The sequence below is a fragment of the Metschnikowia bicuspidata genome (genome assembly GCF_001664035.1).
Source record: "Metschnikowia bicuspidata var. bicuspidata NRRL YB-4993 chromosome Unknown METBIscaffold_10, whole genome shotgun sequence".
Classification (NCBI taxonomy): Eukaryota; Fungi; Ascomycota; class Pichiomycetes; order Serinales; family Metschnikowiaceae; genus Metschnikowia; species Metschnikowia bicuspidata.
The window spans coordinates 18,388-41,717 of NW_017387740.1; the positions used below are offsets into that span (position 1 = coordinate 18,388).

Consider the following 23,330-nt stretch of genomic DNA (forward strand, 5'->3'; position numbering starts at 1 on the left):
ACGGAGACAAGAATGCCACGAGCTCAGTGCTAGTAGTGAGATGCCATCATCATTAGGGAGCTCAGATAGTGAAGTGGATGAGACCAAGACAGCCGAAGCAAGCTACACAGCTTCGAGTGAGGCTGTAGCCACGGGCGCAGATTGAGCTTCGTTGCTGTGAGAAGTAGGCGGGCCTTTCCCCAGGTAAAAAATGGCCATCAGCTGGGCAGTACTTCGAAGCAGCGCCTCTCTCTTGGGGCAGAGGAATGGGCTCACACCCTTTCCCTAAAAACAATCAGCACCGCGGTCGAAAGAAGCGGGTCTGATGAGAACGCACGTTCCCGTCAAATTGGCCAACGAGTGCCGCATTGTCCCGCCTTGCCATGAAAAGGGCGGCATCAGCAATACACGCTGCTCAATTGAGTTCCAGATCACACCGAGGGTACATCGCCCAGATACAACGCTCTGGTGCGTGCTTGACCACCTCCCCGCAACATGTTCTCACGCAAGTGAAGAGATGAAACAAAGAACGAGCCACGCAATTCTCGAAAAAGGTGAGACACACGTGCTCGTGCCCCAGCATCTTTGCCATCTGCCAAAGCCACTGGGAGCAGAGGCAAGTTCCGTCTATCCACCAACTAGTATATGCAGTCAATGCTGCTTGGCAGTCGCCCTCCAACGGGTGCCTCGTCCCAAAAGCAGCAAATAGCATAGATCTAGGAACCCGGTATCGTGGTGGGTTCGTTTGGCAGGCCGAATACAAGAGAGGGGCTCGTGGTATGTTTCCATGCCAAGGCTGCAACTGCACAATCAAAGACATGTCTCGTTCCACGCTCACTGCGGCGTCAGCACGCTCATCCAGTCCAGGCCGAACCATGAAATGGACTGCTTGCGGTTGCGCAAAAGTGGTTGTGATTGAAACGCCGAATCATTCTGGTGCATTATTCTTGGTTTTGCCAGAAGCTGTTCGTACTGGTTCAGCTGAACTGCATTCCACACGGGGCTCCGCTGCTCTGCATCAAGCCTCGGAAATACGCCTGTTGTTGCAAGCCGTCTTCTGACCGGCGTTTTGGTTTTTCTGCTCAGGCCACAGCCACTTCTCAAAGTAGGCGGCTGGGCCGATTGAATGAAATGGAGGCTTAAATGATTGGATGAAATAAGTGGGTGATATATTTGGGTCCTGAAATAATTGGGCGCTGTGACAATTGAATGCTGAAAAATTGGATGAAATAAGTGGATGAATTAACTGGATGCTGAAATGATTGGATGAAATGGATGCTGAAATAATTGGAGGAAATAACTGGATGCTGAAATGATTGGATGAAATGGATGCTGAAATAATTGGAGGAAATAACTGGATGCTGAAATGATTGGATGAAATGGATGCTGGAATAATTGGAGGAAATAACTGGATGCTGGAATAATTGGATGAAATGGATGCTGGAATAATTGGATGAAATGGATGCTGAAATAATTGGATGGAAAAACAGGACGCTGAAATAATTGGATGAAATGATTGTGTCCTGGACTAATTTGGCGCTGTATCCATTGAATACTGAAATGATTGGAGGTAATAACTGGATGCTGAAATAATTGGAAGAAATAATTGGATGCTGAAATAATTGGAAGAAATAATTGGACGAAATACTTAGGTCCTGAAATAATTCGCGCTGTGCCAATTGAATGGTTGAAAAAACTGGATGAAAATTAATTACAACGATTGGGTGCTGAAGTAATTGGATGAGACAACTGGACCCTGAAATAATTGGACCCTGAAATAATTGGACCCCGAAATAATCGGGTCCTGAAATAATTGGGTCCTGGACTAATTGGACGCTGGATCAATTTAATGCCGTACAAATCGGAAAAAACAACTGGCCGCTGAAATAAGTGAAGAAACAACCGGACGCCGAAAAACAGGACGCCGACACAATTGCACGCTACCTTCGGAGTTGGCACCATCAATGGGCCCGATCTCGCGTTCGCCCTCTCACACCCTCTCGCAGCCACGCACCCACTCGCACTAATAAAACACGGATGAGCGCCAGCTCCACCGTATGTCTGCCGCCTGTTTCTTTCCGCATTTTCCAGAAACCACCCGTCCGCGGCCGTTTCCAGCCCCAAACAGCCGTCCCAAAGTGTCCCCAAATTGTCTCCCAAACTTCCGCCCCAAACTGCCGCCCGGCTGGCTTCCCATTTCACACCCACTGCCCCGGCCCAGGGCGACACCCGTGCACCGCGCCCTTCACCAGCCCGCGCTCACCTTCGTGGATCCGCAGCTTGCCTACTACTCTTCTTCTTCGGGCCCCCTCCTCACAAACACCCCCGCCCCATGTCTCTCGGCGCGAGCGGCTCCGCGCGCCCGACGGCCAAGCGCTCGCCGTCGATCCTCGTCACGGACTCGCGCACAAATGTCATCCGTGGCACCAGGGCACCCTTTGCCGGCCAGAACTACCGCAAGCAGCAGCAACAGCAGCAAAAACAGCAGCAGCAGGAACAGGAACAACAACCAAAACACCCGCCGCCCGGCCCCCAGCAGCCGCGCCCGTCGCGCGGCCCGCACGGCCTCCAGCGGCGGCTTGCGGCGCGGGCCAACAAGTACACGGACATCTCCGTCGACAAGCTCCTCAGCAACCTGAGCGACATTCCGTCCGGGCAGAGCAGGCTCCCCCTGGCCGGCACGCCCAGCAACCCGCTCGCGCCGGCGCAGCGCAGCATGTCGCCGCCCGTGGCCGTGCCGGCATTGGCCGCGGAGCAGCAGCGACGGCGCAACGTGCTCGCGCAGCACCTCCCGGCGCGCACGTCCAAGAACTCGCAGCGGCTCGTGTTGATCCCGGACGACGCGGGCCGCGGCGACGGCGCGAGCGGGCTGCTGGGCGCGCCGGATCCCCGGCCCGCGCTCCTCCAGGGCCAGCTGCAGCGCAGCCGGGCGGAGCTCATGGCCAAGGAAACCCGCGCCAAGGAGTTCAGCAGGGTCACGGCCTACTACATCTGCGAGGAGTTCAGCCTCGCGGCGCTCATGGCGTTCGTGGAGAAGAACCACAACGTGGCGCCGCGCATGTACGACGAGGCGCTCTACGTGCCCTACACGCTCCCGCTTCTCCCCGGCACGGATGGGCTGCGCGTCAGGTCCAACGACTCGGCCAAGGCGCTCCCCAACAAGCGGTACATGGAGAAGATGATCGCCAAGTCCGAGCAGACCGACCACCTCTACGAGTACTACTCGGGCGTGGAGACCCCCGAGGACGCCAACAACTACTCCATGGACCCCGAGACCAGCGGCTCCGACAACAGCGGGCCCTTCGACCCCTCGGAGCCGCAGTTCTTTGCGCCGCCGCTCGACGTGGCCGCCAGCGCACCCGCGGGCTCGGCCCCGCCGGACCTGCCGGGCCTGCAGTCGGGCCTCCCGCCGGGGCAGCAGGCGGGCTGCAGCGTGCCGCCGCCGCCGCCGCTCCTGGGCAAGCCCCGCAGCAGCAAGGACGGCAAGCCGGGCGCCGAGGACCATGCCGAGCTCCTCAAGTACCATGCGGAGATGTTCGTGTTGCAGTACGGCATCGTCGTGTTCTGGAACCTCTCCGAGACCCACGAGAAGAACATCCTCGCCGACCTCGCCTTCGCCAGCGAGGTGCCCGAGCCCATCCTCATCAACCCAATCAGCGAGCAGGACATCGAGACCGAGGAGTTCCACTTCGACTACGACCCCCAGTTGCACCGGCCGCGCATCTTCAACGACATGATCACCTTGCGCAGCGGCGACCACTTGATCAAGTTGACCATGTCCCATGCGATCGCGCAGCTGACCAAGTTGGGGCTTTTCGAGAGCAGGATGGTCCACAGCCTCCTGCTGATCTCCAAGTTGCCCAAGAAGTTGGCCTTGACCGGGCGCCTCGGCCTCAAGCGGCAGCAGCTCCTCAAGAAGTCCGGCAAGTTGTTCAAGTTGCGGGTCGACGTCAACCTCCTGAGCTCCATCTTGGACACGCCCGAGTTTTTCTGGTCGATGGAGCCGGCCTTGCACCCTCTCTACAACGCGTTGAGGGAATACCTCGAGATTGAGCAGCGGGTCCAGGTCCTCAACGACAGGTGCAAGGTGTTCTTGGAGTTCCTGAACATCGTCAGCGACAGCATCAACGAGTCCAGCACGACCAGGATCACCATGATGATCATCGTCATCATATTCATCAGCCTCGGCGTCAGCATCTTCGAGTTCTTCTTAGACGTCATCTAGGTCGGGTATACTGGTTATACTCGCCGCTCATATCAGCATTACACTCGCCGGTAGCATGGCCGGTAGCATCGCATACACCGGTAACATCCCATATACCCGTAGCATCACATACACCGGTAACATCCCATATACGGTAGCATCAATATACACTGATAGTATATACATACACCGGTAGCATCAATATACACTGATAGTATATACATACACCGGCAGCATCAACACTCACCAACATACACCAGTGCCAAAATATACACATCAACCTCGTAAGACCAAAAGAAAAACACTTCGTGAAATAGGCTTCCTCTTCATCTCTGTCCCGCTGCAACAAACCCACTTTTTTTCCTACGTAGAAAGAATTCGCGCTCCAGCACCGCTCCTACCCCATACTTCACCAATGGAACTCCCCTCTATCCACGCACCAAACGGGCTTTCAGAAAGCGATAGGAAAAGGGCCATTACTGTGGGCCCTTCTCGGCGAAGCCAAATACGAACGGAGCCGAGCAGCTCGTTCAATGCGGGCTCCTACGCCCCGGCTCCCGACATTGAGATGATGGCTATCGACGACATGGAGGAGTCAAGGATGATATCCGACATCGTCGCCTCTTCAAGAAGTGAAACCGACTTTTCCGCTTCTGACGAAATGGAGCTTGACAGACACATTTTGCAGACATCTACGGTGGCGCTCCAGGGAAACGTGTCTTACTTGATCATCGACACCAACTTCATTCTCTCGCAGCTTCTGATTTTGGACGAGTTGAAAACTATCGGGGAGCGGTACGGCATTGTCATTGTCATTCCCATCCAGGTGGTCAGGGAATTGGACGGGTTGAAGGGATCCGAGAACAGGGCGTCCAACGAGCAGGGCGGCCTGCTGGATATCGGCAAATTGGCCCGCCGAGCCAACGACTGGATCTTCTCCTGCTTGGCCCAACGCTGTCCTACGGTCAAAGGCCAGGGCCTCAAAGAAAAAATCGACAGGTACGCCACAAAGGATGACGCCATTCTAGACTGCTGTCTCTATTACAAGGAGGAGTACAAACACACGCTCCAGATTCTATTTTCCAACGATAAAAACCTCTGCCTGAAAGCATTGATGAATGACGTTCTCACCATCTCGTTCCACAAAGACATGAGTGCGCAGTTGATTGCGGAGAAGATCTATCAGGAGAACATGATGAGATTCGGGTACATCGACCCGAATTCCGTCGCCAGTGTTGAAGTAGAGGTTCCAAGCCCAGTGCATGCACAGAGCCCGGAGCAGATCACCGAGTCCATCTACGCCGAGATTCTGAAGGTAGCATGTCATATTGTGGGGCTCTACATGCGGGCAGAGTATGGCGACGACATATCCCTAATCAGAGACTACGACGCAAACTCGACCGTGAGCCTAGAAGATGCAGTAATGGTAATCATCCGCTTCTGGAGACCCGTTTTCTCCCAGAGCTTGAGAGGAGGCGAGCCTTTCGAGGAGCACCACGGCAGAAGCACTCCTATCATGGTCGACCCCCCAAGATCAGCCCATGATTTGCTCCAGTTTGTTGACTTTTGGGAGAGCCTCTTGCTCAAGTTGTACGAGAAAAACAGTCGGCTCGATGGTCTCGAAGTGATTCAGATACATGCGAAAAAGTGGAAGGATCTTGCCCACTCACTTGTTGCGGCCGAGCACTGATTTCACATCGAGGATTGAGCGGTCTTTTGGTGGCGCAAGCGAGCTGGCCGATGGCTGTCAGCGTTTGCCAATGAAGCCGAGACGCTTTCTTTTGGACGGAGATAGTTTCTTGGACGGAGACGGCGACTGCGAAGGTGCAGGCGAGATGTCTGCCCGGGGCTCCAATTTGATTTTCAGCATTTGCTTGGAGTCTTCCTCGGAGGGGCTTCTTGCGCGTTTCTGGCGGCCGCCAGGGTGGATTCCAGCCAGGCCTTGGATGTCCAGAGACTCGCAGGTTTTGTTGGCACGTTGTGCCCATTGCTTCTGATGCAGGGCCATCAAGTTGAAGTCTTTCCATGTCCGACCACGGACATCGGTGACTTTGCTTTCGAGGTAGGCAGAGTACAGCGCTTCGGTTCTCGAGTCGAACTCTTCCTTCGAGTACCTCAGCAAGATGCTGGCAGAACCAGCGTGCTGCCTGCGATATTTGGACATAAGCTCGGTCCCGTTTACTGTCTTATAGTTCTCCTCCAAGTAGAGGATATATTCGTCTCGTGTACGGATCATGTTCTCCATCTGGAACCCTCTGTATAGCGATAAGCCATGGTTGGCAAGGCTTTGGCAACAGAGGCCCCGGAAGAAGTCCGAGGAAACTCTCGAGTCGCATAGGTCAGCGTTGAAAGACCACGATAGGTTCTCGCTGAGCTTGACCTCTGCGGCGATCGTTTGCAGGGAGGGGCAGGAGAAGCGAATGTGCGAGGGCGATTCGGAGACGGCCGCGGCCAAGTTGCACATCAAGATGCTACGCTTTTCCTCGTCAAAGCCGGAGATTCCACGCTCCAAGGCCTTTTTATATATGTCCTCCGTGGCAGGCGTGTCTGCCCACACCAGAACCAAGTCCGTGACGTAGAACGTGCACAGTGCGAACCGAGAGAACCCGAACATGTAGTACTTGTTGTCCATCAAAGTCTGGTTCCATACTAGCGGCAAACCATACTCGGGAGGAGCACTTGTAGAATGAGCGTCCATGTTAGAAGCGTTGAACAATTGGCAGACCTTGTCACGAGCGACTTGCAGGGAAAAGCTCGCTTGCTCGTTTGCATAGCCGGTGTTCCTGGTGCAGGTAAGTCGACGATGGTGGAGAAGATCATCGAACACCTCCGCACGAAAAACGTGGTTTCGAAAGCCCTTCCGCAGGACGGCTACCACTACTACAGGAGAGAGTTGGAGCAGTTTGAAGATCCGCAAGAGGCGTTCAGGCGGCGCGGGGCCCCGTTCACATTCAATGCCGAGGCCTTTGTGAGTAGCGTTCGCAAGTTGCGCACCCACGCCACGGTCACAGCGCCGCTGTTTGACCACAGCAAAAAAGACCCGTCCGAAGGCGCGATTGTGATTGGGCCCGAGGTCCAGGTGGTGTTTATCGAGGGAAACTACGTCGGCTTGAAGGACGAGCCCTGGGCGGAATTGGACGCGGCGACCGACCGCTTATGGATGATCCAGCAGGACCCGGGCTTGGTGCGGGAACGCCTCATCCAGCGGCACGTTTCCAGCGGGGTCTGCAGGAGCTACGAGGACGCCGTCGAGCGCTGTGACGGGCTGGACTGGCAAAACGCCGTGTATGTCATGGAGAATAGTAGGGCTCCGGACGTGGTGGTGACCCTCGGCTGAGTGGGCAGCAGGGCCGATTTATGCCGAGGGGCTGGAGCGGCGTCGCGGCTGGGTCAAATGTTGGCTCCTGTTCCGGGTGCTGTGGTTGACCAGGACGGGTGTCCAAGACTCCGGCGATGGCTCGTATACGCGATGCCGCTCGTATAAATATAGCGCTTTGATCGGAGCAGTATGCTTGGGATTATGCCTATTCAGTGAGGGCCGGCTGGTGCAGAGAAAAACGGCGAGTGATGATGGTTGTGGTGTTTTCTGGCTTTGGTCGGTGCTTGCTCGTGGAACGGCAAGAGGAGCTGGGGTCTGCAGTGGGCATGGTTATTCGAGTGCCCGCACGAGCAGGGATGAATCACGGTGTTATAGCGATTGCATGGGTGAGGCGGCGTGCTGCGTGATCGTGTTTGATCTTCTGTGTTATCTCATAGCCATCGGAGGTCAGACGGCACACTCTGCTGTATTCCGAAAGCCGAGTCCACGGTCTTGTTCTACGTCACTGGACTTCTCGCATACATCTTCTCGCATACATGCCATGCTCTGTTACTACATATGATCTGGTTGGAATCGATGGGATGCGGAAATCAAGCGCCCGAACGGTCCTGGGCCGACGGCTCCACTCCAAAAACGCCGGCTTGCACTGCAGACCAAAGGAGGAAGTTGAGGCCAGATAAAGTTGGAAAAGGAACTGGACTCAACAAGAATCTAATCATCAGAAAGATTTTCCAGGGCCGTTTCTCATGTGATGTTGCAGATGAATTAGGTCTATCTCTCACCTCTAAATGTCAGTCGTGGGATTTGCCTGAAATGTACGGGGTGGTTTGTCATGAAACGCCCGTGTCTCCTGAAATCAACTTCCACAATCCCCGATATGCCGGAGATGCTAGCTTCTTGCTCATGCCATTGAAAGAAAACATAACTCAAGGGTTAATCACGGCCAAGATGTCTTTTGCTGTTCAAAGATTGTCGCTTTTTAAGCAAATCACTAATGTGGCTGGCAATGCTTGGTCTCACACCTTGTCGGGTCACAATGAGTTTATTTTACTACACGAGTTCAAATAGAATAACTACATTGTGCCTGATGAGGAAGATAAGTATCACAAAAACAACAATCACCAGCAGGAAGCGAAGGTTGAGGCCGCTGAGGATGATGCGACTACAGTTGCCTCGAACAAGAAACCTTGGTACCAAGGTGGTTTGGTCTTTGGGAGAAAGGCTGGCACAGAAACTACATCTTGGTCATGGATTTTAACTCGTTGTATCCAAGCATTATTTAAGAATTCAATATCTGCTTTACAACAGTGTTGCGAGATGCATACAATATCTCACATGATGAAGATAAGGATATGCCTGATACTCCTGAAAGAGACTCTGAAGCTGGTGTGTTACCAAGACTTCTGATTCGTGCACAATATGACATCAAGCAACAAGCCTTAGAGTCAACAGCCAATTATATGTATGGATGTTTTATTTGGCAACAAAACTCACATCTTCCCTGCAATCACGCATGACTTGATCAAGAAAATCGATAGTCTGTCCAGCCGGACTGATGGAGAGGAATTTTTGCATGCTTCAATATTGACCATCGGAGCGCTAACATTGACCAGGCGTGAAATGGCGGGAACCAGAAAATATTTATTTGCTATTCTCTCGTCCGAAGTAAAAACTGCTGCGTTGAACTAAGATAGCCACAGAAGCATTTGGCGAAAGCGTTAATTCCGCCAATGCTCGAATATCCGTCCATAGACGGATTTCAGGGTCTCGCTGTGATGGCCAATTTTATGAGTGTTCCCCTCACCCGAAAACGCAATTGGTCATGACGTATCATGCTCTCCAGATTGCTGTTGCCATATGCTTGACTCTGATGCCACCGGTTGATACAGGCTCCCAGGAGCACGGGTTGCTGGTGGCGTTCTGGGGATTGTGGTACCCAAGCTCTTTGCTTTCTGCGTCTCACGGAGAGCCGCCGCCTTCAGCCAGAAATCAGATTTTGACTCCAGCCAACGTCAAAATGCTGAATATATATGTGGAAAAGTTTTCATAAATCCGCATCAAATTTTCCGAGCTTGCGGGGCTCGTCAGCGAGGTCATTTTCAGGCCTCGGATCTTCTGCTTGAAACAATGTACTCAAGTGCCTAATGATATCCTCCGGTATTCGTGTAGTCTCATTAAATTATGCATTGCAGAGGCTTCCTGATGATTCCCAACCTTGATAGCCCTAGAATATCAGTTCTGTATTTTGTATTTGGTTCCTTAAGCTTATGCACTTTTGGCCGCCATTAAAAAAAAGCCTAATAGAAGGATGGGTTTTGTTATAAAGAAGAGACACACTTGTTAATCTGTTTAGTGAGCGGGAGATACTCAAATCTAGCTTGAAATCAACAGAAACGAGAAAACATCAGTAAATTAATCCTGCCCGGGCTCCACATAATCCTTGCATGGAAATGGGCAAAGACTTTGCGGGAGTAGAAAAGTTGTGGCACAACAATGTTGCAGTAATTCCGGTCAATTGGACTCAGTGATTGTATTTCACCTCATTTTCCCAAACAGAATGACGAAGGTTCAACATAGCAAATCCACACACGTTTCTCTTTGACATTTCTAAAGTGAGTCGGGATGTCGGTTATCTTCGTGATCATCTTTTACAAGCATCTAAACATTTGAAGTGAGTTAATTACAGCAGTGTTTTCTTCAAATCCATTCTGATTTTCCAAAATATACTCCAAAACCTAACGAACATTGAAATAGTGTGATACGCCTTTCTGTTCAGAACGAGCTTGGTGAATGCCGTCTGTTCAAGGCTCCAGCAGTGACGTGACTCTTGAGGCTACAATGGCGTTGCAGGTTTGATTTGTATCAAGAAGGTATGTTATGAAATCCCAGAAAAGCACAGCACCATCAGAAGCGATGAGTATGGAAATAACGTGTAATTACTACGCAGACAGCCCGCAGAGATGTCACCAGGCGGTGCCAGGCAGAGCAGTGCACGAAGGATTTAATAGTATCCGAAGAGAACGAGATTGGTCATGATTTTCATCGAGATCTTGATGGCTTCGCGAGCACAATATCTTTGCTCTGTCCGTGCAGATCACAGAGTCCACGGCAGCATCTTTCAATGGAGCGCTCTATCCATGCTCTGGCCAGGCCGTAGCTAACGGAGAGAGCCGGGCCAAGCTTCGACACGTGCCTGGGAGCTGCTCCAAGGTTTTCTATATGGATGACTTTAAAGTTCTGTTTCTTTGATCAGAATCTACAAAAAAGAAAAAACAACGAAAAAAAAAGGAAAAGAAAGAGAAAGGGAGGACAGAACAAGAGATAGCTCTCGCTTCGCAATTTATGCTTGCCGCAGCAATTACACCACCAATATTGGCTGCGGGCCCAGAAATGGAAAAGGCCCCAAAAAATCCACGCGGGCAAAAAGCCACCCGTTTTTTTTGCTGGCACTATTTCCCACCCAGCCGTGTCCCGCCCGGCGCCTCAGGAGCACCATGGGCCCATGGGTGCATATTCTGGTGCTTCTGCCGCAACCTCATGCTCTAACCGGGCCGCAGCCTCAGATGCCAACAAATCACCCCACGCGGGCCTCGGTGCAGGCCCCGTCCTGCGAACGGCGCCAGATCTATATAACAGGGCCCGCCGCCCAGTAGGCCCGTTCGAACCACACCAAAAACAGCGCACCTAAAACAGCGCACCAAAAGCAGCAAAGCAGCGCCCCAAAAGCAGCGCCCATGTGCGACAGAGCCAGCATTATCCACGACCCGGCGCGCCCCATGCGGGAGAGAATGGAGGCGCTCGTGAGGTTGAAGCAACAGCAAATCACCGACGCCGTCCGGGCCGCAGACTGCGTGGATTTCCACACCGACACCTGGGAACGTGCCGAGGGCGGCGGCGGCCAGTCCATGGTGCTCCAGAACGGGCAGACCTTCGAGAAGGGCGGTGTCAACATCTCCGTGGTGCACGGCACGTTGCCGCCCCAGGCCGTGCAGAGAATGCGGGCCAACCACAAGAACCTCCAGGGCAGCAGCGACGGGTCCGTGGACTTCTTTGCGTGCGGGTTGTCGTTGGTCATCCACCCGCACAACCCGTTCGCGCCCACCACGCACTTGAACTACCGCTACTTCGAGACCACGGACCCCGCGTCGGGCGCCGTGACCGCGTGGTGGTTTGGCGGCGGCGCGGACTTGACGCCCGCGTACTTGGACGAGGCGGACGCGGCCCACTTCCACGCGCAGCACAAGGCCGCGTTGGACCGCTTCGACACGCTGTTGTACCCGAGGTGGAAGAAGTGGTGCGACGAGTACTTCTACATCAAGCACAGGAACGAGACGCGGGGCGTCGGCGGCATTTTCTTCGACGACTACGACGAGAAGGACCCCGGCGACGTGCTCCGCATCGTGGAGGCGTGCTTCGACGCGTTCGTCCCGGCGTACATTCCGTTGGTCGAGAGGCACAGGAACGACGCGTTCACGCCCGAGCAGAAGAACTGGCAGCAGATCCGCCGCGGCCGCTACGTCGAGTTCAACTTGGTCTTGGACAGGGGCACCCAGTTCGGCTTGCAGACCCCGGGCTCGCGCGTCGAGAGCATCTTGATGTCGCTCCCGGCCACCGCCAGCTGGGTGTACGACCACCACCCGGCGCCGGGCAGCGAGGAGGAGAAACTCGTCAAGGTGTTGCAGAAGCCCGTGGACTGGGTGTAGCGCCGCACCGCACGCCCGGGCGCCCTTGTATATACGTGCGCTTACATTAATAGAGGGCCGTGGCCGCAAGCCCCGGCGAACATGCGGACGCTGCGCCCGCCAAGCCTACTGCTCCGTGAAAAATTGATAAAGCGGGTCTACTGCTCTGTGAAACAACTATTAAAGCGGGCCTACTGCTCCGTGAAAAAACAGTATCAAGCGGGCCTACTGCTCCGTGGAAAAACAGTATCAAGCGGGTCTACTGCTCCGTGAAAAAACTATTAAAGCGGGTCTACTGCTCCGTGAAAAAAGATAAGTTATTTCTGTTTTAATGAATTAGGATTAAATTAATATTAAAGCGGCGCTACTGCTCGGTGGAGGAAAAATAAAAATCAGGCCGCCCCGTCCGGTGCGCTCTCGAGTGAAGAGTGGCCCCGCGGGCGCGCCTCATCAGTAGCCTCGAGGCAGGAGCCAGGGCCACCGAGCGACCAGCGCAGGCCCGGCCGGCCACTTCCCCGGTTGGGCCACGGCTTTCTTTTCTGGCCGTGCGGTCACGTGGCCCGTTTGGCCCGCCTGTTGTTGGCCTGCCCCGCCAAAAACCGAGCAGCCACGGGATGCTCGTTTGCTGGTGCCGGGAGGCTTTGCCAGGCCGGCCCGAGGGTGGGGTACCGGATGATTGGCGCATCGCGCGGCTTGAATTGCGCCTGGCACCGGTGGGAAACGTGCCCAATATTCCGCCAGCAGACGGCGCCGCACGTGCCCCGAATTGCACGCCCGCTGCTGCAAAACCCGGCGTTCATGCCCAAAACCAGACCCGGGCCCCGTACTCCCGAAACACAAAAAACAGCTTTTTTTGTTATCAATTTTACTGGCCTCCTGCCCCTGCCTAGCATGGCCCCATTCCCGCCTGCAATGCCCTATGCGAGGTCAGGTGGCCCGGCCCCAGCATACTTTTTTTTTCCCGCACCCGCGCCTTTGCTCGGGCTGCTTGTAGAATATTTTTTCCGTGGCCTATCCTACCAGGTCTCTTCCTGCCTTCCCCCCAAAACTCAACAGTCCTTACTCATATTTATGAAGCCATCGTAAGAAGTCTTGTTGTAATCTTTCCCAGCTATGGTAAGATTGATGGACCGGCGCCCTTGAATAACACACGTCCCTCCCCCTCTCTCCATTCTTGCTCCGAGTGGTCAAAGCATCGCTTATCTAGCAGACCACATCTACCCAATCCGCCGTTCTCTGCTGAACACCCCCAGCCACAAACGGCCCGCGCATCCCGCCCGCAATGTCCGACTCTGAAGGCTCCATCACCTCGTCCAAAATCCGCTCGGACTCCGTGGCCCAGCAGCGCACCGATGAAGTGTTGAACGACCACCGAAACCAGCGCGAAACACTCCCGCCACCCGAGGAAATGGCGGCCTCTTCCTCCAACGAGGCCGTGCCGTGGTCCAAGGTGCCCGCGGAGACACCGCTGCACCGCCGCGCCTCGAGGTCCCAATCTATCTGCGACCCCATCGAGGACCCAAGAGCGTCCAAAAAGTCAAGGAAGGCCAGGGCCAGCAGGCCCGACTTGCCGCGGATCTTGAAGATCAGGTCCAACGACTCGCTGGCCTCGGCTGACCCCAATGCCCGCACCCACTACTCGAAGAGAGAACGTAGACCGTCCAGATCTTCCGTGGACCTGGAGGCAGATTCCCACGCCTCCCGGTCTTCCCAGGAAACCGAGGAGGATGTCTGTTTCCCTATGCTCAGGGAGCACGTGAGAATCAACGGCATCGATTTCGACGAAATCGAGGACTTCATCAACGAGGAGAGGGAGAGCCAACAGCACGTCAAGGAGCAGGAGGCGTCGCTCGTCGAAAAGATGAGCCCTGGCGGCATCGCGCAGACCAGCGGCTCTCTTGCAGGCACGGCCAGTGTCAAGAGCAAAAACGCAATCAAGTATTCTCCCAAGAACATTCTCTTGAAAACATCCAATGCCTTTTCCAAGAAATCAAAGGCGTCTCCCGCAGAATCGTCGTCGGTTTATGACGCATCATGCAAGGCAAAGGCTTCGGACTCGTCTGAAGATGCGTTTGTCGACGACAAACACGACGACACCTCCTCTGACAATGTCAAGTTCGGAGGCACGAGAATCAACGACGGCGAGGTGGAGCTTCCAGATCGCTTTTCCTTCTTTCACTCCGATAACGAAGAAACAATCCATTCACCTGATCTCCCATCCTTGATCTCCCCCGGAAACACAGTACGGGAGCTCTTCAAGAATGGCGAAGGTACGTGGTGGTTGGATTGCACATGCCCCACTGATGCGGAGATGAAGACTTTGGCCAAAGCTTTTGGAATCCATCCTTTGACCGCCGAAGATATTCGCATGCAGGAATCCAGAGAGAAGGTGGAGCTCTTCAGAAACTACTACTTTGTTTGCTTCCACACATTCGAGCCCGACAAGGAATCCGAGGATTACTTGGAGCCCATTTATGTGTACATTGTTGTTTTCAGAGAAGGTGTTTTGACTTTCCACTTCTCCCCTGTCTTGCATCCAGCAAACGTTCGGAGAAGAGTCAGGCAATTGCGTGACTATGTTGATGTCAGTGCCGACTGGATTGGCTACGCAATGATTGATGACATCACTGACGGGTTCGCGCCAGTAATCACTGCTATCGAGTACGAGGCCGATGCTATTGAAGATTCCGTATTTGAGGCTCTATCAATCAACTTCAGCTCCATGTTGAGGAAAATCGGAGAATCAAGAAGAAAGGTAATGACCTTGATGAGACTTCTTTCCAACAAAGCCGACGTTATCAGAATGTTTGCAAAGAGATGTCAAGATGAAGCGTGGGCGATGCCTCCACACAACGTAACCTCACGTGTCAATTTGGCAGGCATGGCTGCTCCCCATGATGCCAATTCTACTGCTTCGCCCCCTCCGCCTACAAGTGGTATCAATTTTGGACCTCCCCCCGGTGCTCCCTCAAGCATGATGTCCCAAATCAATCCTTATTTTGGCCGTGTGCAACCCAGAGCAGACATTGCATTGTATTTGGGAGATATTCAGGACCACGTGGTCACAATGTTCCAAAATTTATCAGCATATGAAAAGATCTTCAGCAGATCTCATGCCAATTATTTGGCCCAATTACAAGTCGAATCTTTCAACTCCAATTTGACTGTGACCAAGATCTTGGGAAATGTCACCATGATCGGCACAATGTTTCTTCCTTTGAATGTGATCACTGGTTTGTTTGGAATGAACGTAAAAGTGTTGGGCGAAGGCCAAGAAGGTTGGTTTTGGGGAATCATTGGCTTCATGGTTGTTTTGGTCGTGGCATCGTTCGTCGGTGTGAAGTATTGGTTGCGGAAGATGGAAGCTCAGGCTGAAGACAAAGAAACTTCAAAGAAGTCAATCAAGAGCTTTAGTTTGAAAAACAGGAAACGAGAAGCAGCCAAGTCTATCTTGAGTTTCCCTAACAGATATGATTAGTCACATGTCAATTAATTCTGGTTAATTTATTCGGATGTGTTGTATTATATATATGTATTTATTGTGAAGGCAGGATAAATGGGAAGACGATCACTGTTTACTTTTTTGAGCTTTTTTTGCTTTTCTTGAATGATCGTTCCTCTGTTTCATCCTCATTGGGGATCCAAATCTCATCATCCTTTTCGTTTTCGTGTCTCGCAGGTCCTTCTCTATTCTTGAACACCTCATGTCTCCACTGTTGCAAATGCTTCTTCTTCGTGAACTTTCTTTTGTCTTTCAATGCGGCATCTTTGGGCTTGTATGGCGCAAATTTCTTGATGCTGATAAGCTTATTCAAGTCCAGGTCGTTGGCCAAGAAGATTTCCCGTGTTGACAACCCAAAGCTCTCAGGAGAAACCTCCCTATACTTGAACTTCACGTCACCTTCTTTTGACCGACCTCTTTCTTCCTCGATTTCTTCTCTGATTTTGAGTGTGTTTGCATCAACAATTTTCTGCGCTTTCTCTTTCAAAGACTTCTTATCTTTCTTGATTAAGTTTTTCTCCTTGAGCTTCTCCTTCTTGCTCTTGGGCTTTTGAGCTTGATCACTGGCGTTGTCTTCTTCGTTCACGTTTGATTCGACCTGCTCACCGAGAGGCTCGTCTTCTTCACCTACGTCTTCACTCTTGCCCTCTTTCAGAGCATGGAATTCAGCCATGATCTCGTCGTCGTCGCTCCATTCAGGCTTAGTTATCTCGGAGCCGTAGTACTGCTCGTTGAAGATTTCAGCCATACGACTATCCCAATCAGCATCGTCGAAATCATCATTCAACAAAGAGTCTCCGAAAACCCTCTCAATTACCTCGTCACTGATATCATCGCCAACAGCTTCCTTGATCTTGTTTAGCCTGTCCATGACCTTGTTGACTTTATTGGTTTTCTTTTTCTGCAAAGCTTGCTCGATCTCGTGTTTTTCTTGTTCTTTAAGAGCAATCTTCTTGTCTCTGGCCCTCTTTCGAGAGTTGGTCTTTCCTCTTCTCAAAGAAGCTTGTGTACGAGCATAAGATACAATTTCGGCAGAGTTGGGGTCCTCGTATCTAAAGTTAAAAGCTTTTTCAAAGTCTTCAACGGCGTCATCGAAATCTTGTTCGTCGTCTTTGTCTATCTCATCCAAGTCGATAACTTTGTCGTTCTTCTTCGGAATCCATGCCTCATTACCAAGGAAAGACAGCAAAAAATCTTCTGGGTGTGCTTTCAGATCAGGTAAAGGAATGGGTGCCTCTTCTGGACCGGCCTGGCTTTTTTCTTTCTTTTTTATGAAGTCATCTTCATCTTCATCCTCAAACGCATCGTTGATGTCCGCGAGAAGCTTATTTCTTTCCTCCCTTTCAACCATAGCATACGGCTTTTCTCCATCAACAGTTCCATACTCGCTCTCAGGTTCATTCTTGTAGTCGCCAGATAACAAGTTCATTCTGTGATAGTCTTTCAAGTAAATAGGCTTATCACCCGCTTTTCTCTCAACTGCTGTATCATTGTCCTCGAAGAATTTTGTGTTAGGGTCCAAGAGCTTTTTTGGATCTTTTTTGAGTGTTTCCATCACCTGCTGAATCAGCTTCTCCACATTTTCTGTCAATAACTCTCCATAATCATCCTCAATCTCGGAGTCTGAAGATTCCGATCCAGACGCAGAGTCATTCTGTGGCTGCGTGGTGTGATCTATAGCTTCCTGATTTTCCAGCTTTTCTGGCTTACCAGAATTTTCCTGTGCTTTTTTGGTGGCAGACTTCTTTCTCGGCATTCTTGGATTTGTAGCTATAAAATGTTGGATTCCTTGTACCTCATCGCAGTTCTATGTACTGTGCATGGCGCGAAGAGATTACTTGAGGAATGCCCCAGAACACCCATGGAACATTAAAGACAACTAAAAACATATAAAAAGCATTATTGGAGTAGGATATAATTTATGAGAAAAATTAAAAGGATAACATGAGAGCACGTATGTTGAAGCTACATGTAATTTAACATTTTGCAGCCACATCATCACAAATGATTGGCTCAGGAACAATGCGCCTTATTCTACTTCTGTTTTGGACTCATTTCATGTAAAAATTCACAATTTGAATAGAGCCGGCTGGTGCCCAAGATTTAATTCCGCTGCTCTCAAAGTTTCATACCACCATTTGTACGCAATTTCACATCTATTGAGGTCCAAGTTCTCACTAAGGCACTTCCACAATTTGCCAATCAAGAAATTCTGTTCTTCTTTATTGCTGGACATGATAAGTCTCCAAATTTTGTTAAGCCAGTGTATGAAAACACTCATGGGAAGGTAAGGCACAACATTCATGAAAGCCATTATGATACCTTCCCTAGATGTATTGGGGGTTTCTCTGATCCCGAAATTCTCTGTGGGGTCATTTCGAGCAGTTGAAAACACATCAATGTATGCCGCATCTCTTGGTTTTTCACCTTTGTTGTCATCAATTATATTAGTGGTTCCCGAGTCATCCTTGAGCTGAGACATGGTCGAGGATGCCTCGATCTCAGAAATTGGTTGTGCCGAGTTAAATAAAACGACCTTAGGGTTCTCAATACTTTGACCAGGAACTGTGTCAAAACACTTGTTATAAACAAAGGATAAGAATTCATCAATGGTATTCTTGTAAAGTGAGTTGTCGTAGCTCATAGAGTGTGCCATAATTTTTTTACCCAAAGTTTCAACCGCTACACTGAGTTGATAGGCAGAGAGCCGTTGAGGAAACTGGCCAATGAGGAGTTCAAAGTATTGCAAGACCTTTTGCATGTTTTCTCGGCTGTTCTCCATCCCTGAGAAGTAAGACAACATTACTGAATGTCCTGCTTCACAAAGATCATCATCTTGGAGATAAGGATCTTTGACGATATCAAACGTAGTTGCGTAAAGATACTCTAGAAATTCTTTATCTTTCACATGGGACTGCTGCAAGTAATTTTCCCATAAGCCAAGTACAAAAAGCACTTTGCATCTTGCAACATAGCTGCAATTGAGGGTTTGTGGGTGTAAGTTCACTTCGTAGTTCCCGATTAACAAGCGAGAAAAGTATTCGAATCTCTTGGGACTATTGTTTTGCAAGACAATCTCTAATGCCACATAATAAATGAAGTTGTATCCATCAAAGCCACCCTGACCAATCGCCATCAAAATAAAGTTGAGATAATAAAGACAATGGAGCATTGTGGAGCAGATTTCTCTGTACTGGCATTCAAATCTAGAACTATGTTTCTTCGAAGAGAAAAATTGAGATAAAAGCCCCCTTTTCTTCAGGGACAAAAACCTCGAAATCATACCCTGAAATATGAGAACTTGTGAGAACAAAATACTCTTCATCAAAAACCAGTATTGTTGTGCGAACATATCGCCGTCTTTAAGATTTTGGGTCCCCTTATTGAAAAACTCTTGCGATTCCGTAAAATAATTAATCTTTCGATCAAAGACTAAAATCAAGGCGACAGATTCACAGACAAGATCATGTGATTCAGGACTGTAATCTAAATCCTGGAAGAGTTTTTCTAGTAAAAAGGACAAACGATTCAAATGCTTAACCGTCGGGTGTTGGAGGACATTTCGGGTAAGGAGCTGCTCAATGTTTTTATCATTCGGGCTACAATGAGCGAAAAACCCATAAATTTGTGCACCACCGCTAGGTCCATATAAGAGGTTTGTGAGCTTTCGAATGACTAATTTTGAATCAGCTAACCCGAGATAATCTTGCAAGGTTCCAGAAGGTTTATAAATCAATGCCAGACTGATCAAAGAAAGATTCACAATATCTATGTGGGCTGTTCCCAACATGGAGGTTTGAAAGCTTTTGGCAAAAAGCGAGCGCATTGAAGAATCAAAGTCAGAGAAAAACCAGCGGTGTTCTATAAAACTTGGAAGTAGCTGATCGCGGCAAGTATTGGCAAGTGAGATGCCTGCAATAATTGGCAAGACCTTCCAGCTATTTTTGAGTGGGTCGAAAAGCGCAAAGTTGTGGAGCTCTTTTTCGAGCACTCGGTAGAAGGCCTTGACGGGTAATGTTGGCTGGGATACCTTGAGTTTCTTCTCTGTGATGAGTTTAAATACTTCAATTATTAAGTAGTTGTCGACAAATGACGGCAATTCAGCGCCAAAACATACAGGATTGTTCAAAAAACTTGCAAGCACAATCCTCAAGTTGTGTTCATGCTTCACATATGGTAGGTAGTTGTATAGATAACCCAAGACATTTTGCACTGTCAAAGATGGGTTGGGGCTGCGTAGAGTGTTTACTAAATAATCTAGCTCCAGAGGCGTCTGCAATTGATGTGGAAAGGCGTCCATTCCCAAAATAGAACTTTTAATACAAAGATAAGAGTTCGAGAGACTGTTGTGGAGTGTGGAGAAGGGAGGAGGAGACCGAGGTCGCGGTATCGCGAAAACGTTCTTTTCTCCGCACGACGTATTTTCACTACGTAACGAATATCGAAAGATGTATCATTCTCGAAGAACAGAATCGACGAATACTTGTCAGAGTCTCATGCCTGTAAAAAGCACGCACACCCCTTGCAGAATAAACGAGACATGTGAATGCGGCATCTTTCTCGCGAACGTGAATTGAGAGTCTCATACGGGGAGAGATGTAGAAGTTTTTTCCAATGACACTATTCCAGATAGAGTGGAATCGAGAAAATCGCTCAAAACGAGTCCAGATTTCTGGATCTGTAGTTTCAGAAAAGTCGTCCCCAGCAATATTGGGCACCGTTTCAAGGTTGGTAGGGCCAGGTGCAAATCTGGGGCTAGCGCGACTATTTGGTGTGTCCATCGGCAACAGATATTTGACTCCGTCACTCCGAATTCTTCACAAATGGAATAATTTGGCCTATGAACTTAATTTGTCTGTTGAAAAATACAGTGAACTAAGAATTATATAAAAGAAACCCAGTTGGATATTGAGTACTGCAAGTCTCGATCATCAGACGTCACAGCTGGCCAATGGAGCTCCCAGAAATAGTGGCGCGTTAATAAAGGCCGAAAAAAAAATCGCCTCATTCGAACTGGTCTGATCATCGGAAGTCATACACTCATGAACATTGCATACACAGAACAATATCAATCCGTTTAATTGTGTCTGTCATATTTTGAAATAACCATTAATCCAATTTTACGAATACTAGGCATCTTGACCGAGGCTCATACCCACTGTATATACTCATGAGCTTCCACCATGCCTCGCCCATTTCCCTTGATACGAAATTTCAATAATCTAGTGTGGAACCTAAAGCACTACCAGCCATCGTCACGACGGCCAGCTTTTAGGGCTTCCCGACATCCATTCTGTACAAACATGCAGCTTCGGGACGTATCGTATGCATATTGGTTTGAAGAAACAGCCAGGGATTTAGGTGAGAAGCTTGTATCAAAGAAGACAAGGTCATCGAAGAGCCATGCGGAAACAAAACCTCAAAAGATCTTGGTCGAAAATGCTAAACCAACGCCTGTCTTGGCATCAGCACAGATATCTTTGGAAGGCACGAGCAATCCAAGGACAGATGAACAACCCGAAATCTCCCGCGAGGAAATTGAGATTGTACGCTTGTTTCAACTGGGTGAAAACCTCCAGATGTACACGAGGCTTCAGGAGTACAAGAATCAAGGAGTTGTTATCCCAATTGGGCTTCTTAACGAGATGGCTTCGAGGGTGTACGACGATCTACCGACAAATAGCGTGGATACCTACATTCTCCAATCTGTGATAGAGCCGCCAGCATTCTTTTTGCAAGATGATCTACGGTATTCCAAAATGTACAAAAATATTCTGTCCCGCTTGAGCTACCTTCATAAAAGCTTTGTGCTCTATGAGTCTGTCGGCCTTGACAACGAGAAATTTTTGCTGCACTATATCTGGCTCTGTTACCATCAGGGGGATCTACAGAAGCTTCAGAAGTTACTCTACCTTTACCTCAAGTGCCAGACTTATGATTCGCGTACTTTGAGTTACGTGATCAATGCATTTGTTTACAACTACGATGTGCAATTCTCCAAGACGTTGTTCGATAGTGTTGTTGCAATGAAAAAGCCGCTCTCGGAAGCTCTCATTTCATCTACGCTAGTGGCTTTTGTGAAAGTGGGTGCTCTTTACGACAATTTGTATGATGTTTTCCAAATTTGGCTCACGTCAGACAATTGCGAGAGCCCCTATCCCAAGACCGTTGCATTACTTGTTGAACAAACCTACAAGTTTGGTACAGAAAAAGAGACTGCACTAGTAGATAAGCTCTGTGAAGCGTTGGACTATAACAACAACTCCCTTGTTCAAATGGCGAGAGATCAGTCCAGAATCTTGCGCAGGGATCCCAATCAAAAAAAGAGCTTGACATCAGATGACGTAAACCAGATTTTAGAAGTGAGAAACGCCCTTGGAAACTCGAAGCATGCTTTAAAGGTTTACTACGAATCTTACATCCGGTTTTTTGGTAAATACTGCACCATGACAATGGTACAGCTTATTCTTAAAGAAATGAAGAAAGATCAAATACCCATATCCAAGTTTGCATACGATTCAATCATCCAGCATTATGTTGCGAACTCGAAGTTTGTCCAGCTATCTAAGTTTATGGACCGGTTCGTTTCAAAATATATTAACTTCGAGCCTATTTATATCAAGCAGCTTTTTGAAGCTTTCATCAAAACATATCCTTATCATGGTGAAGAGTTCATGCATACCTTCCATGAGTGGCTCCAAAAGAACGAAAACCTTTCAGCAGAAGAAAAAACGATAATTGGGCATGAATGTCAAATCACCACCAACGGATCAAAAATGACACCTTGCGCAATGAAGAGAAAAGTTTTGGAGAACCACAAGAAGTATGATCAGTCAGGTTGGTCCAATATCAAACAGTCGAGGGGAAGGCCAATTGCCAAAGTGCAAAAGAAACACCAGATTCAATTTAGATTGATCGAAGGAATACGAGGAGTGATGAGGAAAGGAATCCGACCAGACTATCATATCATAGAGAACACACTCAGAAATCTGAACGCTTCCTTGCGTATTGGGATTTTGGATACGCTATCAGAAATGAGAATGAACGATTGTGCTACAAGATTGCAGATTCATCACTTTTTGTTGGGATACCCTCGGAAAACCGACTTTTCCAAGTTCGTCGCGGACACGATAGACAACATGAGTACAAGCGACATGTTGTTGTTGGCCCGCAGAAGCATGAACAGTTATGATTTTGAGACGACGTCTTTACTATTAAATTCCTTGAAACACGTGGACATGAGCGACGGCAGGTATATGATAAGCCTCAACTTGAAGCTCCGCAATGGTATTTTCGAAAATGACTTTGACGGAATCGTGGCAGAGATTGAGAGATTCCCGATCGATGACATTACGCTTAGTCCCTACATCTACGACCAGTGCCGCTACATCGAGAAGATTATAGTCAGGAGGATCCAGGTGCACAAAGAAGAGGAAGAGTCACGCCTTGGGGCTATGAATCTTGCCTTGGAGAAGTTGCGGGGCCTAATTGGAGATATACAAGTTCGGTTGAAGAAGGACGATGCGGACATACGCGCATTGATACAAGACTCGTTTCGGGTGTTGAACAGCTGGATCCAGCAGTCCAGGGATCACGACGAGAGGAAAACATGACCCGGGTGATCCAGAGCGATTCAGCATATCA

At 49.7% G+C, this 23,330-nt stretch overlaps 9 protein-coding genes across 9 annotated transcripts; 6 read left to right on the plus strand and 3 right to left on the minus strand.

Annotated features, from left to right (window-relative positions):
* Positions 1–2,311: 2,311 nt before the first annotated feature.
* METBIDRAFT_75647 (uncharacterized protein) lies at positions 2,312–4,383 on the plus strand (the record flags this gene model as incomplete). The annotated part of the gene is made up of 1 exon (XM_018858431.1): positions 2,312–4,383. One exon carries the CDS (start codon positions 2,312–2,314, stop codon positions 4,202–4,204), a length of 1,893 nt encoding a protein of 630 aa, XP_018709288.1. The 3' UTR covers positions 4,205–4,383.
* Positions 4,384–4,598: 215 nt separating this feature from the next.
* METBIDRAFT_48001 (mRNA-processing endoribonuclease) lies at positions 4,599–5,873 on the plus strand (the record flags this gene model as incomplete). The annotated part of the gene is made up of 1 exon (XM_018858248.1): positions 4,599–5,873. One exon carries the CDS (start codon positions 4,599–4,601, stop codon positions 5,871–5,873), a length of 1,275 nt encoding a protein of 424 aa, XP_018709289.1.
* A 411-nt stretch (positions 5,874–6,284) lies between these two features.
* On the minus strand, positions 6,285–6,842 carry METBIDRAFT_17472 (uncharacterized protein; the record flags this gene model as incomplete). Its single annotated transcript, XM_018854716.1, has 1 exon — positions 6,285–6,842. A coding segment is annotated over one exon (558 nt), but the record flags the coding sequence as incomplete, so codon positions are not given.
* A 27-nt stretch (positions 6,843–6,869) lies between these two features.
* On the plus strand, positions 6,870–7,520 carry METBIDRAFT_48029 (uncharacterized protein; the record flags this gene model as incomplete). Its single annotated transcript, XM_018858251.1, has 1 exon — positions 6,870–7,520. The coding sequence occupies one exon, from the start codon at positions 6,870–6,872 to the stop codon at positions 7,518–7,520; it is 651 nt and encodes a 216-aa protein (XP_018709291.1).
* Positions 7,521–11,268: 3,748 nt separating this feature from the next.
* HEM13 (coproporphyrinogen oxidase) lies at positions 11,269–12,468 on the plus strand. Its single transcript, XM_018856403.1, has one exon. It carries the CDS (start codon positions 11,291–11,293, stop codon positions 12,203–12,205), a length of 915 nt encoding a protein of 304 aa, XP_018709292.1. The 5' UTR covers positions 11,269–11,290; the 3' UTR covers positions 12,206–12,468.
* A 998-nt stretch (positions 12,469–13,466) lies between these two features.
* Positions 13,467–15,662, plus strand: ALR1 (Mg(2+) transporter; the record flags this gene model as incomplete). Its single annotated transcript, XM_018854465.1, has 1 exon — positions 13,467–15,662. The coding sequence occupies one exon, from the start codon at positions 13,467–13,469 to the stop codon at positions 15,660–15,662; it is 2,196 nt and encodes a 731-aa protein (XP_018709293.1).
* METBIDRAFT_33833 (uncharacterized protein) lies at positions 15,469–17,475 on the minus strand. The gene has a single exon (XM_018856404.1). The coding sequence runs from the start codon at positions 17,440–17,442 to the stop codon at positions 15,760–15,762; it is 1,683 nt and encodes a 560-aa protein (XP_018709294.1). The 5' UTR covers positions 17,443–17,475; the 3' UTR covers positions 15,469–15,759.
* A 279-nt stretch (positions 17,476–17,754) lies between these two features.
* Positions 17,755–19,986, minus strand: PEX8 (Pex8p; the record flags this gene model as incomplete). The annotated part of the gene is made up of 1 exon (XM_018858253.1): positions 17,755–19,986. One exon carries the CDS (start codon positions 19,984–19,986, stop codon positions 17,755–17,757), a length of 2,232 nt encoding a protein of 743 aa, XP_018709295.1.
* An 883-nt stretch (positions 19,987–20,869) lies between these two features.
* On the plus strand, positions 20,870–23,299 carry METBIDRAFT_47947 (uncharacterized protein; the record flags this gene model as incomplete). Its single annotated transcript, XM_018858243.1, has 1 exon — positions 20,870–23,299. The coding sequence occupies one exon, from the start codon at positions 20,870–20,872 to the stop codon at positions 23,297–23,299; it is 2,430 nt and encodes an 809-aa protein (XP_018709296.1).
* Between the last annotated feature and the right edge of the window lie 31 nt (positions 23,300–23,330).